General features: G+C 42.7%; 2 protein-coding genes across 4 annotated transcripts in view; one reads left to right on the forward strand and one right to left on the reverse strand.

The window, feature by feature from the left end:
- The first annotated feature begins 515 nt into the window (after positions 1-515).
- On the forward strand, positions 516-7971 carry LOC306714352 (serrate RNA effector molecule homolog). Of its 3 annotated transcripts, XM_079184360.1 has the most exons (21): positions 516-622; positions 1131-1253; positions 1331-1441; positions 1520-1669; positions 1837-1897; positions 1982-2279; positions 3658-3965; positions 4055-4237; positions 4314-4446; positions 4562-4737; positions 4830-4891; positions 5056-5134; positions 5643-5807; positions 5889-6050; positions 6135-6288; positions 6374-6486; positions 6697-6777; positions 6851-7001; positions 7305-7406; positions 7545-7665; positions 7740-7971. In XM_079184360.1, exons 2-21 carry the CDS (start codon positions 1135-1137, stop codon positions 7813-7815), a joined length of 2805 nt encoding a protein of 934 aa, XP_079040486.1. In that variant the 5' UTR covers positions 516-622; positions 1131-1134; the 3' UTR covers positions 7816-7971. The 3 variants fall into 3 exon arrangements, with proteins under 3 accessions (XP_079040486.1, XP_079040484.1, XP_079040485.1); XM_079184358.1 differs by having other exon boundaries at positions 5643-6050; XM_079184359.1 differs by having other exon boundaries at positions 5643-6050; positions 7545-7660; positions 7738-7971.
- A 4590-nt stretch (positions 7972-12561) lies between these two features.
- Positions 12562-14840, reverse strand: part of LOC306714500 (nephronectin-like) — a gene marked incomplete at both ends in the record, with an annotated part of 7011 nt that continues 4732 nt past the window's right edge. The window contains 6 exons of the mRNA XM_079184543.1: positions 12562-12648; positions 12727-12811; positions 12900-13086; positions 13212-13307; positions 13411-13494; positions 13697-14167. Coding sequence (XP_079040669.1) covers positions 12562-12648; positions 12727-12811; positions 12900-13086; positions 13212-13307; positions 13411-13494; positions 13697-14167 — 1010 coding nt within the window. The remainder of the gene's footprint in view (positions 12649-12726; positions 12812-12899; positions 13087-13211; positions 13308-13410; positions 13495-13696; positions 14168-14840) is intronic.

The following is a 14840-nucleotide window of genomic DNA, read 5'->3' on the forward strand; positions in this document are numbered from 1 at the left end:
TGAGGTCAGCAGAGGTCAGCAGAGGTCAGCAGAGGTCAGCAGAGGTCATGGGTCAGCGTGATTGGTGAAAACAAAGATGGAGACATCGGAGAAAGAAATCAGAAATCAATCCTGTTGCGCTGCAATAACAATGATTGAAGTGAGACGAACAGACTGAAAACTTTATCTTATCAGATAAAACATGTTGACACAGTTTTCCTTTGGAGACATCATTTGCGGTTGAAAAAAGTAGCCTAACATTTACCCTGTTTTTTTGTTTAATTTTATTTAATTTTATTTAATTTAATTTTATTTTATTTTATTTTATTTTATTTTATTTTATTTTATTTTTAGACAAAGTACTTAACGTACATACAAGTACCTCTTATTAAGTTCAGTACTGCATGTACTTAGTCACGTGACGTTGACTGGTAGAACTGTACGTGTTGTTTCCCTCCTGACCTCCAGGTGGCGACGTTTATTTCCCTTTACACTGAAAAGCCTGACCGGAAAGCACCCTAACCCGGAAGTGTTGCTGTTTCATTGTGATCTCTGGCTCGCGGCGGGATAGCCGACCCGCTACGTTTAAGCCCACGAGCGTGTTTCTCCGTGTTTGTAAGCAGCTGGAGCCGCACGTGCTCAGGTAAACTCTTCGGTAACGTCTCTCTAACAACCGGAAATCAAAGAGGTCGCGAGCTGAAGTGCGTTTTTTAGCCCCGAACAGTTTCAGCTAACAGTTAGCACGCTGTGCTAGCTGCGGTGCTAACCAGCTAGTTAGCCGCTGTTCGCTAGTATTAGGCTGACTGTTAGCTTTAGCATTAGCTCACGTCAGTGTTTGTTTCTGTTTATTTGTGATTTCACTCACGTTGTGTCTTTAGTTCAGTTAGTTTATAATGCGTCATCGCGAATGAAGCTGAGCAGAAGCTAACAGGCTAGCTACCAGCAATGCTAATGCATTAATGTGTCGCTACATCACATAATAGTATCTATTATATATTAATATTACTCCTGATACAAGATGTCAAATCAAAGCAGTACTTTACTAACATTAGTATTTTATTGGGTTTAGTACTTTTGATTGTACTACACCTCAGAGGTCAATATTGTACTTTTACTGTACTATCTGTACTGTACTTCCTGTTTGTCTTTAGTCCAATGGGAGACAGCGATGACGAGTTCGACAGGAGGAGGCGGGACAAGTTCAGGAGAGAGAGGAGTGACATGGAGCGGTCGAGAGAGAGAGAGGAGAGGAGGAGAGACGACTGGCCTGACAGGTACACACACACACACACACATCACAACACACCTGTGTGTCTGTGTGTGTGTGTGTTTAAACTGTGTGTGTGTTCAGGGACTGGGACCGCGGCAGAGAGAGGAGGCGGGACTACGATCGCGGTCGCAGAGAGAGGTTTTCTCCCCCCCGACACATCAGCCCTCAGCACAAACGCATGAGGAGAGACTGGTGAGTGAGTGAGTGAGAGAGAGAGAGTGTGTGTGAGTGTGTTTATACTAAACTGGTCATGTGATCATGGCGTTCCAGGGAGGACCACCGTGAGCCGTACCGTTACGACATGCCCATGCCGTACGGAGGAGGGGGCGGGGCTCCGTTTCCGGGGGCGGGGCCTCAGGGCTGGCACCCCGACCTCCCTCACCTTCACCCGCACCACGGGGGTCACCCGCTGCAGGGCAGGTGAGCTCATCAGCTGTGAGACGGTGATACGCTCTCATGCATCAGTGAAGAATACATGGAACATATTGATACATCTGTGGACAAATGACAGGATATTATGGTCTGTAACACAGTCTACACTGAGTCTGAATGAAATGTGACACTACTGTTGATAACATGTGTCTCAGGTTGGGCATGGTGGATCCAGACCTCCCTCCTCCTGGTCCCCCCACCATGAGGACCTTTAAGGTGAGTCACGCCTCCTTTAGGAAGCAGTGATGACACTGAAGCCTCTCCGATTGGTTCCTCAGCGTCTCCTTGTGTCTCCTGCAGGACTTCCTGTTAAACATGGAGGACAGCGTGGACGAGACGGAGTCGGTGAAGCGCTACAATCAGTACAAGCTGGACTTCAGGAGGCAGCAGCTGCAGGACTTCTTCCTCCAGCACAAGGACCAGGAGTGGTTCCGGTCCAAGTACCACCCGGATGACATCACGGCCAGGAGGGCGGAGTCTCTGGCCGCCTTAAAGACGCGTCTGGGCGTCTTCCTCTTCCTGATGGACAACAGCTGGCTGGAGGACCTGTCGCTGGACATGGAGCACGCCCCCCCCATCATCAAGCTGCTGGACGCAGGTGAGACAGACGGGCCGTGAGACGGGTTATAAACTGAGCAGTGAGACGGGTTATATACTGAGCAGTGAGACGGGTTATAAACTGAGCAGTGAGACGGGTTATATACTGAGCAGTGAGACGGGTTATAAACTGAGCAGTGAGACGGGTTATATACTGAGCAGTGAGACGGGTTATATACTGAGCAGTGAGACGGGTTATATACTGAGCAGTGAGACGGGTTATATACTGAGCAGTGAGACGGGTTATAAACTGAGCAGTGAGACGGGTTATAAACTGAGCAGTGAGACGGGTTATATACTGAGCAGTGAGACGGGTTATATACTGAGCAGTGAGACGGGTTATAAACTGAGCAGTGAGACGGGTTATATACTGAGCAGTGAGACGGGTTATAAACTGAGCAGTGAGACGGGTTATATACTGAGCAGTGAGACGGGTTATATACTGAGCAGTGAGACGGGTTATAAACTGAGCAGTGAGACGGGTTATATACTGAGCAGGGAGACGGGTTATAAACTGAGCAGTGAGACGGGTTATATACTGAGCAGTGAGACGGGTTATAAACTGAGCAGTGAGACGGGTTATATACTGAGCAGTGAGACGGGTTATAAACTGAGCAGTGAGACGGGTTATAAACTGAGCAGTGAGACGGGTTATAAACTGAGCAGTGAGACGGGTTATAAACTGAGCAGTGAGACGGGTTATAAACTGAGCAGTGAGACGGGTTATATACTGAGCAGTGAGACGGGTTATAAACTGAGCAGTGAGACGGGTTATAAACTGAGCAGTGAGACGGGTTATATACTGAGCAGGGAGACGGGTTATATACTGAGCAGTGAGACGGGTTATATACTGAGCAGTGAGACGGGTTATAAACTGAGCAGTGAGACGGGTTATAAACTGAGCAGTGAGACGGGTTATATACTGAGCAGTGAGACGGGTTATATACTGAGCAGTGAGACGGGTTATAAACTGAGCAGTGAGACGGGTTATATACTGAGCAGTGAGACGGGTTATAAACTGAGCAGTGAGACGGGTTATATACTGAGCAGTGAGACGGGTTATAAACTGAGCAGTGAGACGGGTTATATACTGAGCAGTGAGACGGGTTATAAACTGAGCAGTGAGACGGGTTATATACTGAGCAGTGAGACGGGTTATAAACTGAGCAGTGAGACGGGTTATAAACTGAGCAGTGAGACGGGTTATATACTGAGCAGTGAGACGGGTTATAAACTGAGCAGTGAGACGGGTTATATACTGAGAAGAGGGGTCTTTGGACTTCCTGTTCATATTTACATGAATCTAGTTTGCTGCTGTCACTCTGCAGGGTTTTCTGGGTAATGAAGTCCTCCTACTGTCTCGCCCTCTTTCTCTGCAGCGGTGATAAAGATGGAGAGAGGGACGGACTTAGACCTGCAGGTCCTGGAGCTGCCGACTGCTGCAGCTGGTGGGGAGACGAGCAGCAGCAGCAGTGCACCAGGAGGAGGAGGAGGAGGAGGAGGAGGAGGAGGAGGAGGAGGAGGAGGAGGAGGAGGACCACCACCACCACCACCAGGAGGAAGTGGTAGTGGAGGAGAGAAGAGTCAAGGAGATCCCAGCAGAGGAAACGTGAGCCGTCAGACCGACTTGGAGTCGACGGGGAGTCGGAAAGAGGAAACGACCGGGGAGACGAAAGTCTCTGACAAGGTGAGAAAGATCAATAACATCCTGAGCTCTTCTTCTGCTGTCTGTGATTAACACCAGACGTTGTTCTTCTTCTTGTTCTTCTTGTTCAGGACGGGGAAGAGGAGGCCAAGCAGAACGGAGAGAAGAAGGATGAAGGAGAAGAAGGAGAGGAAGGAGAGGAAGGAGAAGAGGAAGACGAGGAGGGGGAGAAGAAAGATGATGATGATGACGAGGAGGAGGAGGAGGAGGAGGAGGAGGAGGGAGAAGAGAAGAAGAAGACGAAGAAGAAGAAAGTGAGTTGTTTTTCTTCATCATGCTTGATTTACTGATGACGGTGCTGTTTGTTAACCCCGCCCCCTTTCCTCTCAGGACAGGAAGAGGAAACGCAGCGTGTCCGTCGACAGCGGAGAGGGCAGCGCCTCCGAGTCTGACTCCTCCCACTCTGACGGAGAGAAGGAGGAAGACGAGGAGAAGGAGGAAGAGGAGGAGGACGGCGAGGACGGTAAACTTATTATTATTACCAGATAAATAATAAAATAACAACATATTAGCAACTGTAAAAGCAACTGTGTGTGTGTGTGTGTGTGTGTGTGTGTGTGTGTGTGTGTGTGTCTCAGAGCGTCGTAAAGAGCGAGGGAAGGAAAGAGGAAAGGGAAGAGGAAAGGAAAGAGGAAAGGAGAGAGAGAAGGAGAGAGAGAAGGAGACTCCAGCTAAGCCCCGCCCCCTCCACCTCACCACGTCTTTGTTCATCCGGAGCATCCCGCCGGAGGTGTCCAAGGAGGAGATCACTGCTGTGAGAGCACACACACACTAACATGTTAGAACACACACACACACACACGTTAGAACACACACACTCACACCTGTACCAACGTGTGTGTGTAGTTGTGTCGTAGGTACCCTGGGTTCCTGCGGGTGGCGCTGTCGGACCCTCAGCCTGAGAGGAGGTGAGAAGTGTTTCCTGTTGATGAGGTTAGCATGCTAACGCTACTAGCGCTGCTGTTGATTTAATCACTGTGTGTGTGTGTGTGTGTGTGTGTGTGTGTGTGTGTGTGTGTGTGTGTGTGTGTGTGTGTGTGTGTGTGTGTGTGTGTGTGTGTGTGTGTGTCAGGTTCTTCAGGAGGTGCTGGGTGACATTTGACCGCAGTGTGAACATAAAGGAGACGTGCTGGAACCTTCAGAACATCAGGGTACAAATACATGAAGTACTCAGTAAACAGTATTCAGTACTTGGTGTCCCTGCAGTACTCAGTACTTGGTGTACCTGCAGTACTCAGTACTTGGTGTACCTGCAGTACTCAGTACTTGGTGTCCCTGCAGTACTCAGTACTTGATGTACCTGCAGTACTCAGTACTTGGTGTCCCTGCAGTACTCAGTACTTGGTGTCCCTGCAGTACTCAGTACTTGGTGTCCCTGCAGTACTCAGTACTTGGTGTCCCTGCAGTACTCAGTACTTGGTGTCCCTGCAGTACTCAGTACTTGGTGTCCCTGCAGTACTCAGTACTTGGTGTCCCTGCAGTACTCAGTACTTGGTGTACCTGCAGTACTCAGTACTTGGTGTCCCTGCAGTACTCAGTACTTGGTGTCCCTGCAGTACTCAGTACTTGGTGTCCCTGCAGTACTCAGTACTTGGTGTCCCTGCAGTACTCAGTACTTGGTGTCCCTGCAGTACTCAGTACTAGTTGTGTCGTCCTCAGCTCAGGGACTGTGAACTGTCTCCGGTGGTGAACAGAGATCTGTGTCGACGGGTTCGTACCGTTAACGGTCTGACGCACCACAGACCGGTGGTGAGGAACGACATCCGTCTGTCGGCCCGACTCGTCCACAGTCTGGACCAGAAGGGGGCGCTGTGGGCCGGACAGGTACCCGTCTCCCCCGTCTCCCCCCTCTCACCCGTCTCCCTGACTCTACTTCCTGTGGCTCTGACTCGTTGTGCGTTGCAGATGGAGACCAACCCCATCCTGAAGAACATCACAGACTACCTCATCGAGGAGGTGAGCGCCGAGGAGGAGGAGCTAATGGGGGCCTCGGGGGGCGGAGTCGACGACACTAAAGACCCCGCCTCCTCAGAGGTTACCGTGGAGACGGATGACAAGCTGCTGAAGGTGGGAGGAGCCTCCGTCTGTTTGACTGTTGTTCCATGGTTCCCCGTGGTTTATTGATGTGTGTGTGTGTGTGTGTGTGTGCAGGTGCTGGACAGGCTGCTGCTCTACCTGCGTCTCGTGCACTCCGTGGACTACTATAACTTCTGTGAGTATCCTGCGGAGGACGAGATGCCGCACCGCTGTGGACTGATCCACGTACGAGGACCGCTACCTGTGGCCAAGATCACTGCAGCAGAGGGTACGTCGTGATGTCACTGTGTGTGTGCGCTCTGATTGGACCGTGGTGGTGGTGGTGATGATGTCACTGTGCTCTGATTGGACAGTGAGTGAGCATCAGAAGATATGTGAGGAGCGTCTGGCTCCTCTTCTGTCTGCTTCAGAGTCTCTGAGTGAAGACGACGCTGCTCGACTCGGGAGGAAGGATCCGGAACAAGAGGTACCGGCTCACCTGTCTGTCTGCTTACCTGTCTGTCTGCTTACCTGTCTGTTTACCTGTCTGTCTGCTTACCTGTCTGTCTGTTTACCTGTCTGTCTGTTTACCTGTCTGTTTACCTGTCTGTCTGCTTACCTGTCTGTTTACCTGTCTGTCTGCTTACCTGTCTGTTTACCTGTCTGTCTGCTTACCTGTCTGTCTGTGTGTCTGCAGGTGGAGAAGTTCCTGTCCTCAAACACTCAGGAGCTCAGTAAAGACAAGTGGCTCTGTCCTCTGAGCGGGAAGAAGTTCAAGGTGAGTCTGTCTGTCTGTCTGTCTGTCTCTCTGTCTGGTTACCGTGGTAACTGTTGTTGTTGTTGTTGTTCAGGCTCCAGAGTTTGTGCGTAAACACATTCTGAACAAACACGGTGACAAAGTCTCCGCCGTCAGACAGGAAGTCGTCTTCTTCAACAACTTCCTGCTGGACGCCAAGAGACCCGCCCTACCTGAGAACAAGCCCCTCCCCCCACCAGCACAAGGTGTGTGACACACACACACACACACACACACACAGGAAGCGTCTACTGCTGAAAGGCATTCTGGGAAACGTGGTCTGTTCATTTGTTTCTGGTGGAAGATAGAAGTTTAAATGTTGCTTAAAGATTGTTTTAATTAGAATAGTTTCTATAACTTATTTAATTGTTATATAACGATGAAATGTGCAAAGGATTGTGGGTCAGAATAGTGTTTTTTTTATTTAATTGTTTTGTGAATTTTAGAATGATTGTCTTCACCGTCTCAATAAAGTTTGAATATAATTGAATAAATATTCTCTCTTTAAGCCACGCCCCCTGGTATGCCAGGGTTTCCTGGTCAGTCTCCACAGCAGCAAAGCCTTCTGGGATATCCTCCTGGAGTCAGACCTCCTATGCCCGGCTTCCCTGGTACACACACACACACACACACACACACGCACACATACATATATATATATATATATATATATTTATACACACACACTCACACACTAGTGGGGACACAGTGCTGATGGGTGTATTTCTGTGTGTGTGTGTGTGTTGCAGGTGGAGGACCCCCCTTCCCCCCCAACCAGTTTGGGGCGGGGCGTGGTAACTATGACAACTTCAGAGGTCATTTAGGAGGAGGAGGGTTTCCAGGGAAACAACGAAACAACAACAACAACAGGTGGAGAAAAGACTCGACGGTTCATAAATACACATTTATTATGTATGATAGTGTGTAACTGTGTGTGTGTTTAGGGCTCAGAGAGGGGACCCTCGCTCCATCATTGAGTACAGGGACCTCGACGCTCCAGACGACCTCGACTTCTTCTAGTGGACCCAGACGATGTTTTTGTTGTTTTTTAAAACTTTTTTTATATTCCTACATGATTCTTTTCACCGAGGCTCCGTCATGTGTTAGGTCTGTGTGTTGTTATTGTGAAGATGATCTGATAAAACTTTCCAATAAAGATACAGAGGATGAAGATGATGAAGAGTGGTGTGTTCATGGTCACAGCTGAGATCAGGAGAAAATCATTTCATGGCATTCATCTTGTTTACTTCATATTCTGTAGTTTTAATACAGCGTCTCTACGTCACTCCTCCTCAGACCATATATGGTCACTTCCTGTTCACTGGTTGAAAGAACGGACTGGCGATTGGACTCCATCCTGAAGAAAGACAATCGATGTTGATGAAGGGAGTTGCTGCGGAGTTATAAACAGCATAGTATAGGATGTCGAAAAAAGTCATGAAAAAGTCAGTGTACCATGTTGAAAAGTCATAACTTTACTTAAGTTACTTTATTTTTAAAGTTGCTTTTTTAGTTACTTTACTTTTAAAGTTACTTTTTTAGATACTTTACTTTTTTAGTTACTTTTAAAGTTACTTTACTTTTAAAGTAACTTTCTTAGTTACTTTACTTTTTTAGTTACTTTCAAAGTTACTTTACTTTTAAAGTTACTTTTTTAGTTACTTTACTTTTTAGTTACTTCTTTAGTTACTTTACTTTTAAAGTTACTTTTTTAGTTACTTTACTTTTTTAGTTACTTTTAAAGTTACTTTACTTTTAAAGTTACTTTTTTAGTTACTTTACTTTTTTAGTTACTTTTAAAGTTACTTTTTTAGTTACTTTTTTAGTTACTTTACTTTTTTAGTTACTTCTTTAGTTACTTTACTTTTAAAGTTACTTTTTTAGTTACTTTACTTTTAAAGTTACTTTTTTAGTTACTTTACTTTTTTAGTTACTTTTAAAGTTACTTTACTTTTAAAGTTACTTTTTTAGTTACTTTACTTTTAAAGTTACTTTTTTAGTTACTTTACTTTTTTAGTTACTTTTAAAGTTACTTTACTTTTAAAGTTACTTTTTTAGTTACTTTACTTTTAAAGTTACTTTTTTAGTTACTTTACTTTTTTAGTTACTTTTAAAGTTACTTTACTTTTAAAGTTACTTTTTTAGTTACTTTACTTTTAAAGTTACTTTTTTAGTTACTTTATTTTTATTTGAAAAACTCTTATTCCGTATCCCTGTAGTGTTGATTCAGAGTAAGCACTGCATTAATTACAACACCTTGCACATTTGGAAAACCAAAACTACACATATCTTTAATTTCAACCAACATATAAACAGTACAGTACACTACCTTACAGGTTTGGCGAATAGAAGTCTGTGTTCAGTGCATAATGTGCATGGCATGGGAGAAGATACATTCATCACCAGGTTGACCACAGCTGGCCGCTTCACTCCTCTGTGTCGGAGCTGTCTGCTGCGTCGGTGTTGTGGGTCAGCATGTAGTTGTCGATGGAGGGGCAGTTGTGGATGGAGTAACGCAGACGCTCAGCGAGGATGGCCTGGCTCGTGTAAGGGGGCAGGCGAAACAGGAAGAAGCAGGTCTGTGCAGTAGGGAGGCCGTTGACGGGCTGTAGGACATGATAGGGGGAAAAAGTTTAGTAGTTTGTACTATTGATATGTTTGCCCTCGTCAACAGGCTCGTTATTTCCGTTAGCGATGACCTCACCCTATCAACCTTGATGATTTGGAACTTCTGCGTGATATCAGCTGGGTTGGAAGGCAACCTGGACCGGCCAGAGACGAAACGGAGGAAAAGCATTCGCTCCTCATTGGTGAACTCCTCCAGGCTACCTAATGTTCATCAGGCCTTATTTCGCCTTTCTGTCCTGCTGTAAAACTGTCACCTTACTCTCCTGATATCAAAGCCTTTTTGTACTACTGCACCTGACCTGCATATAGTTTGATTTATTTTAGGTACTGAAGTTGTAAAAGTTCCTTTTAAAAGAAAATGCCTTTTGTAAATAGTAATTACTGCAATTTAAATATTTTCCTTTATTGTTTTTATATTATGCATATAAGAACATGAAAGTGTATTTTATTACAGACGTATTGTTTTTACCTTGTTTTCATCGGTCAGTTTATGTATTGGATGCTTCTGGACTTCTGTGTGTTCAGTGAATTATGTGCAAATGCAGTAAAGAAAAGAATTTAATGATGAAACCCAATTGTGTTTTTTCAGTTTGTTCTACTGGGGTTAAAGTAGAAAAACAGTCAAAAAAGTCATTCAATCAGGAGAGACTTCATTAGAATTTCACAATAATTTATTACACATTGTACAAATGTGAATAGTGCAACGTCTTTGGCGATTGGACTCCATCCTGAAGGAAGACAATCGATGTTGATGAAGGGAGTTGCTGCGGAGTTATAAACAGCATAGTATAGGATGTTGAAAAAAGTCATGAAAAAGTCAGTGTACCATGTCGAAAAGTCATAACTTTACTTAAGTTACTTTATTTTTAAAGTTGCTTTTTTAGTTACTTTACTTTTAAAGTTACTTTTTTAGATACTTTACTTTTTTAGTTACTTTTAAAGGTACTTTACTTTTAAAGTAACTTTTTTAGTTACTTTACTTTTTTAGTTACTTTCAAAGTTACTTTACTTTTAAAGTTACTTCTTTAGTTACTTTACTTTTAAAGTTACTTCTTTAGTTACTTTACTTTTTTAGTTACTTTTAAAGTTACTTTACTTTTAAAGTTACTTTTTTAGTTACTTTACTTTTAAAGTTACTTTTTTAGTTACTTTACTTTTTTAGTTACTTTTAAAGTTACTTTACTTTTAAAGTTACTTTTTTAGTTACTTTACTTTTAAAGTTACTTTTTTAGTTACTTTACTTTTAAAGTTACTTTTTTAGTTACTTTACTTTTTTAGTTACTTTTAAAGGTACTTTACTTTTAAAGTAACTTTTTTAGTTACTTTACTTTTTTAGTTACTTTCAAAGTTACTTTACTTTTAAAGTTACTTCTTTAGTTACTTTACTTTTAAAGTTACTTTTTTAGTTTACTTTTTTAGTTACTTTTAAAGTTACTTTACTTTTAAAGTTACTTTTTTAGTTACTTTACTTTTAAAGTTACTTTTTTAGTTACTTTACTTTTTTAGTTACTTTTAAAGTTACTTTACTTTTAAAGTTACTTTTTTAGTTACTTTACTTTTAAAGTTACTTTTTTAGTTACTTTACTTTTAAAGTTACTTTTTTAGTTACTTTACTTTTTTAGTTACTTTTAAAGTTACTTTACTTTTAAAGTTACTTTTTTAGTTACTTTACTTTTAAAGTTACTTTTTTAGTTACTTTACTTTTTTAGTTACTTTTAAAGTTACTTTACTTTTAAAGTTACTTTTTTAGTTACTTTACTTTTAAAGTTACTTTTTTAGTTACTTTACTTTTAAAGTTACTTTTTTAGTTACTTTACTTTTTTAGTTACTTTTTTAGATACTTTACTTTTTTAGTTACTTTTAAAGGTACTTTACTTTTAAAGTTACTTTTTTAGTTACTTTACTTTTAAAGTTACTTCTTTAGTTACTTTACTTTTAAAGTTACTTTTTTAGTTACTTTACTTTTTTAGTTATGTCGTGTGTCGTTATGTGACACACTGAATTGGATTTACACGATGTGGTCTATACTTGATATAGAGCAACATAATGCATGTTTGCGCGTGTTCTCTAGCGCCACATAGTGGATACAGGAACTGGTGAAATATTTGCACTACATAATTTCCAGTGTCACACAGTCCAATCATTAAAAATAAGTCTAACTTGTGGGCTCGCTGTCTGATGGTCGCAGATATTTATGGCCGCTTCTGCCGGCATCCCGCCAGTACCTCCGACGTGCGGGAGGATACGAGGGCCCGTACATCGCTGCTTGCAGCTTTAATTATAATTTAATCTGAAGTTTTCTGGAAACAATCATGTTATTTGTTATTAAAAATTATTAATTTATTAGTCGACCAGTGAATTGTCTAATTTACGTATTCTTAGTGTATATATCTATATATGTAATAACACTTTGTTCTATTAGTACTTTTACTGTAACAGTATTTGTACATTGTAGTACTTTTTTGATTGTATTTTTTCAGGCTACGATGAGGAAGATGATGATCATCAGAAACCAAATACTAGGTACCAGTAAATACATCACGTAGGTACTTTTTGAGGTACTTCACTTGAGTTTCTATTTTGTACTAAATACTCCACTACATCTCAGAGGTACATATTGTACTTTGTATAAATATATATTTATATTTAAAGATGAATCGATTATAAAAATCATCTTTAGTTTCTCTTTATCTGATAATAAACTGTGTTCGTATAATAAACAAACATTCTAACAGGATGTGATGTCACCTGTCAATCAAACGATGTGGGTGGAGTCACAGTGAGTTAACTTCTTCACTTGTTTAATTTAAAGATCTGCAGAAGATTTATTTAAAAGTTGATCAAAACACATGATACATCTCAGTATTTATGAAAAGTATTTACAAAAGATATTTACACAAAACAAATCTGAAAAGTGAATTAAGTTCATAATAATAATGATTCCAGAAATGACAGGTTTGTTTTTCCTGTTAAAGTTAAACACATAAAACTATCCGGTAACATTTAACGACTCACTTTATAGATTCAGTCTCAGGATTTAAATCAAATGAAGCTTCATGAACACAAAACTTTGCTTCTAGAACAAATGAAGCAGTTTATTATTCTGAACATAGTTCCTCATTTAAATCACCAGTGATGTCATCGACACGCCCCCTGTCTCAGTGTGACATCATCAACAGCAATCTGTCCTCGCCGTCCTTTCCTCCGCTCGGCCTTCAACAACACCTGCAGACACACACGACAGTCATCAACGACAACACAACACCTGGTGTGTGCGTGTGCGTGTGCGTGTGCGTGTGTCACCTTCTCCACAGACTGCATCGTCAAGGTAACCTGTGTGTGTCTCCAACCGTGTCCGCCCGTCCTGCTCCAGAGGGCGGAGCCGTACCTGCATCAGCCAATCAGGAAGGAGACGTCACACAGGTGATTGTGTTGGTTTACTGTCTAATCGTGTGATGTGTGACGAGCTCTGCTACCGTTGGTCTCGTCCCGTCCTCCTGACAAACAGCTGCAGCACGCCCACATGGTGACCCGTCAGCCAATGGGAGAAGGAGAAACACAGGTTGCCATGGCTCCAGGACGGAACAGTTTGGACGGACAATCGAGCGCCTCGGATACTCCTTTGTCCCGCCTTCAGCTCTGGGACGGACAAGTAACGCCCACCTGAGGGGAACGAAGGTTGTCTTGTAGTGAATATTCAAGTCATAGTATAGTGTGTACTTTCGTTTGAATGTGTATATAAATAAATGTACAACATGAAGTGAATAGAACTCGTGTATCTGTTGTACCTGAAGGGCTTTGAGCTGTTTCCCAGAGTAGATCTCCTCTGTCTGACATCCAGTCACACAGGCCGTGATCGAAGGTACAGCGGAGACCACCGACCTCTACACACACACACACACACACACACACACACACACACAGCTCTGTAAGAAACTCCTCCTGACCAATCAGCTGGGAGGAAACGATGGTTTCACACACACTGACCGGGGTCGTCTCCGGCGTCCTCTCCGGTGTCTCCCAGCTCGATGTCAAACTCCCACACGTGGTTGTTTTCAGGCTGTCGAGGGACTGAAACACACACACACCAAGTACAACTTCACTCATATCGTAAAACAGTGACTCTCATGACGTGTTTAAGATGCTCGTTTCTAATGACCAGCAGTCCTACGTGTGTGTGTGTGTGTGTGTGTGTGTGTGTGTGTGTGTGTGTGTGTGTGTGTGTGTGTGTGTGTGTGTGTGTGTGTGTGTGTGTGTGTGTGTGTGTCCTCACTGTGGACGTCTCCTCTCTGTCTGTGTGTCACATCCTTATTGATCCTGTTGTTCACTGTTGTTGGTCCCATTGTAGTAGTACTTGTAGTAGTAGTACTTGGAATAGTAGTACTTGGAGTAGTAGTTGGAGGAGTAGTTGGAGGAGTAGTAGTAGTTGGAGTAGTAGTACTTGGAGTAGTAGTTGGAGGAGTAGTAGTAGTTGGAGTAGTAGGTGTAGTAGTAGTGGTAGTAGTAGTAGTAGTAGTAGGTATTGGAGAGGTTGTGGTAGTAGTTGTAGAAGTACTCAGACTGGTGGTTGTAGTGGTTGGCTGAGCTGTTGTAGTCGCAGTAGTAGTAGTAGTAGTACTAGTAGCAGTAGTAGTACTAGCAGCAGCAGTAGTAGTGGTGAGAGGAGGAGGAGCAGTAGAAACAGAGGGGGTGATGGGAGTTGTAGTTCTGGGTCTGTGAGGCTCCAGAGTCACTTTGAGGACAGCTGGAAGAAAACAGGACATGAAAGCATGAAAACTACTTAAAGTACTTTTAATCAACGTTAAAAACACAACGTGTGTTTATCTGAACTCACAACGCTACACTAAAGACACAATCAATATCTGTGAAGTCACTTCAACGAAAACTAACTGTAGCGGCGTCCCGTCTGTGTCGTTCGTTTTTAAGCCGCAATATTTATGGCGATTTTTCATCAACGACTTAAGGCTATCTTTACCAAATTTCAGACTAATCGGGTCACCTGGCAAGGAGGAATAAATAAAAGTATAAAATAAAACATTTCCTTTTGCCAGTAGGTGGCGCTATGAGTTATTGAATCTTTTTCCATTCAAGTATGTTCAGGCTTGAAGTGGCATCATGCATAAGAAGTTTTGTGTGGATTGGATAATGTACCTTGGAGTTATAACAACTTATTTTTTCATAAACAATGAGGCAAAATGGCCGCCACGTCAAGGTTCTTCCACGAAAACTCTAGCTTTTAATAATTTTTAATCACAAAGGTCTTAAGAGCATCCTGACCAAATTTGAAGTCAATCGCATAAATTCTCTAGGAGGAGTTTGTTAAAGTACAAAGGCTGAAAAATGCAAAAAGTGCCAAAAAGCACAACTTTGCGGGTTTACTGTAGCGCCCCCTAGAGGGTGAATGCAAAAGAAAAATG

The sequence above is a fragment of the Pholis gunnellus genome, assembly GCF_910591455.1.
Source record: "Pholis gunnellus genome assembly, chromosome: 23".
Lineage (NCBI taxonomy): Eukaryota > Metazoa > Chordata > Actinopteri > Perciformes > Pholidae > Pholis > Pholis gunnellus.

Bases quoted from the DNA above. Each gene is read 5' to 3' on its own strand.
- LOC306714352 (XM_079184358.1), top strand. From the start codon at position 1,135: ATGGGAGACAGCGATGACGAGTTCGACAGGAGGAGGCGGGACAAGTTC. The intron at 1,898-1,981 runs GTGAGTCACGCC...TGTCTCCTGCAG, and splicing joins CCACCATGAGGACCTTTAAG to GACTTCCTGTTAAACATGGA. The intron at 6,778-6,850 runs GTGAGTCTGTCT...GTTGTTGTTCAG, and splicing joins TGAGCGGGAAGAAGTTCAAG to GCTCCAGAGTTTGTGCGTAA.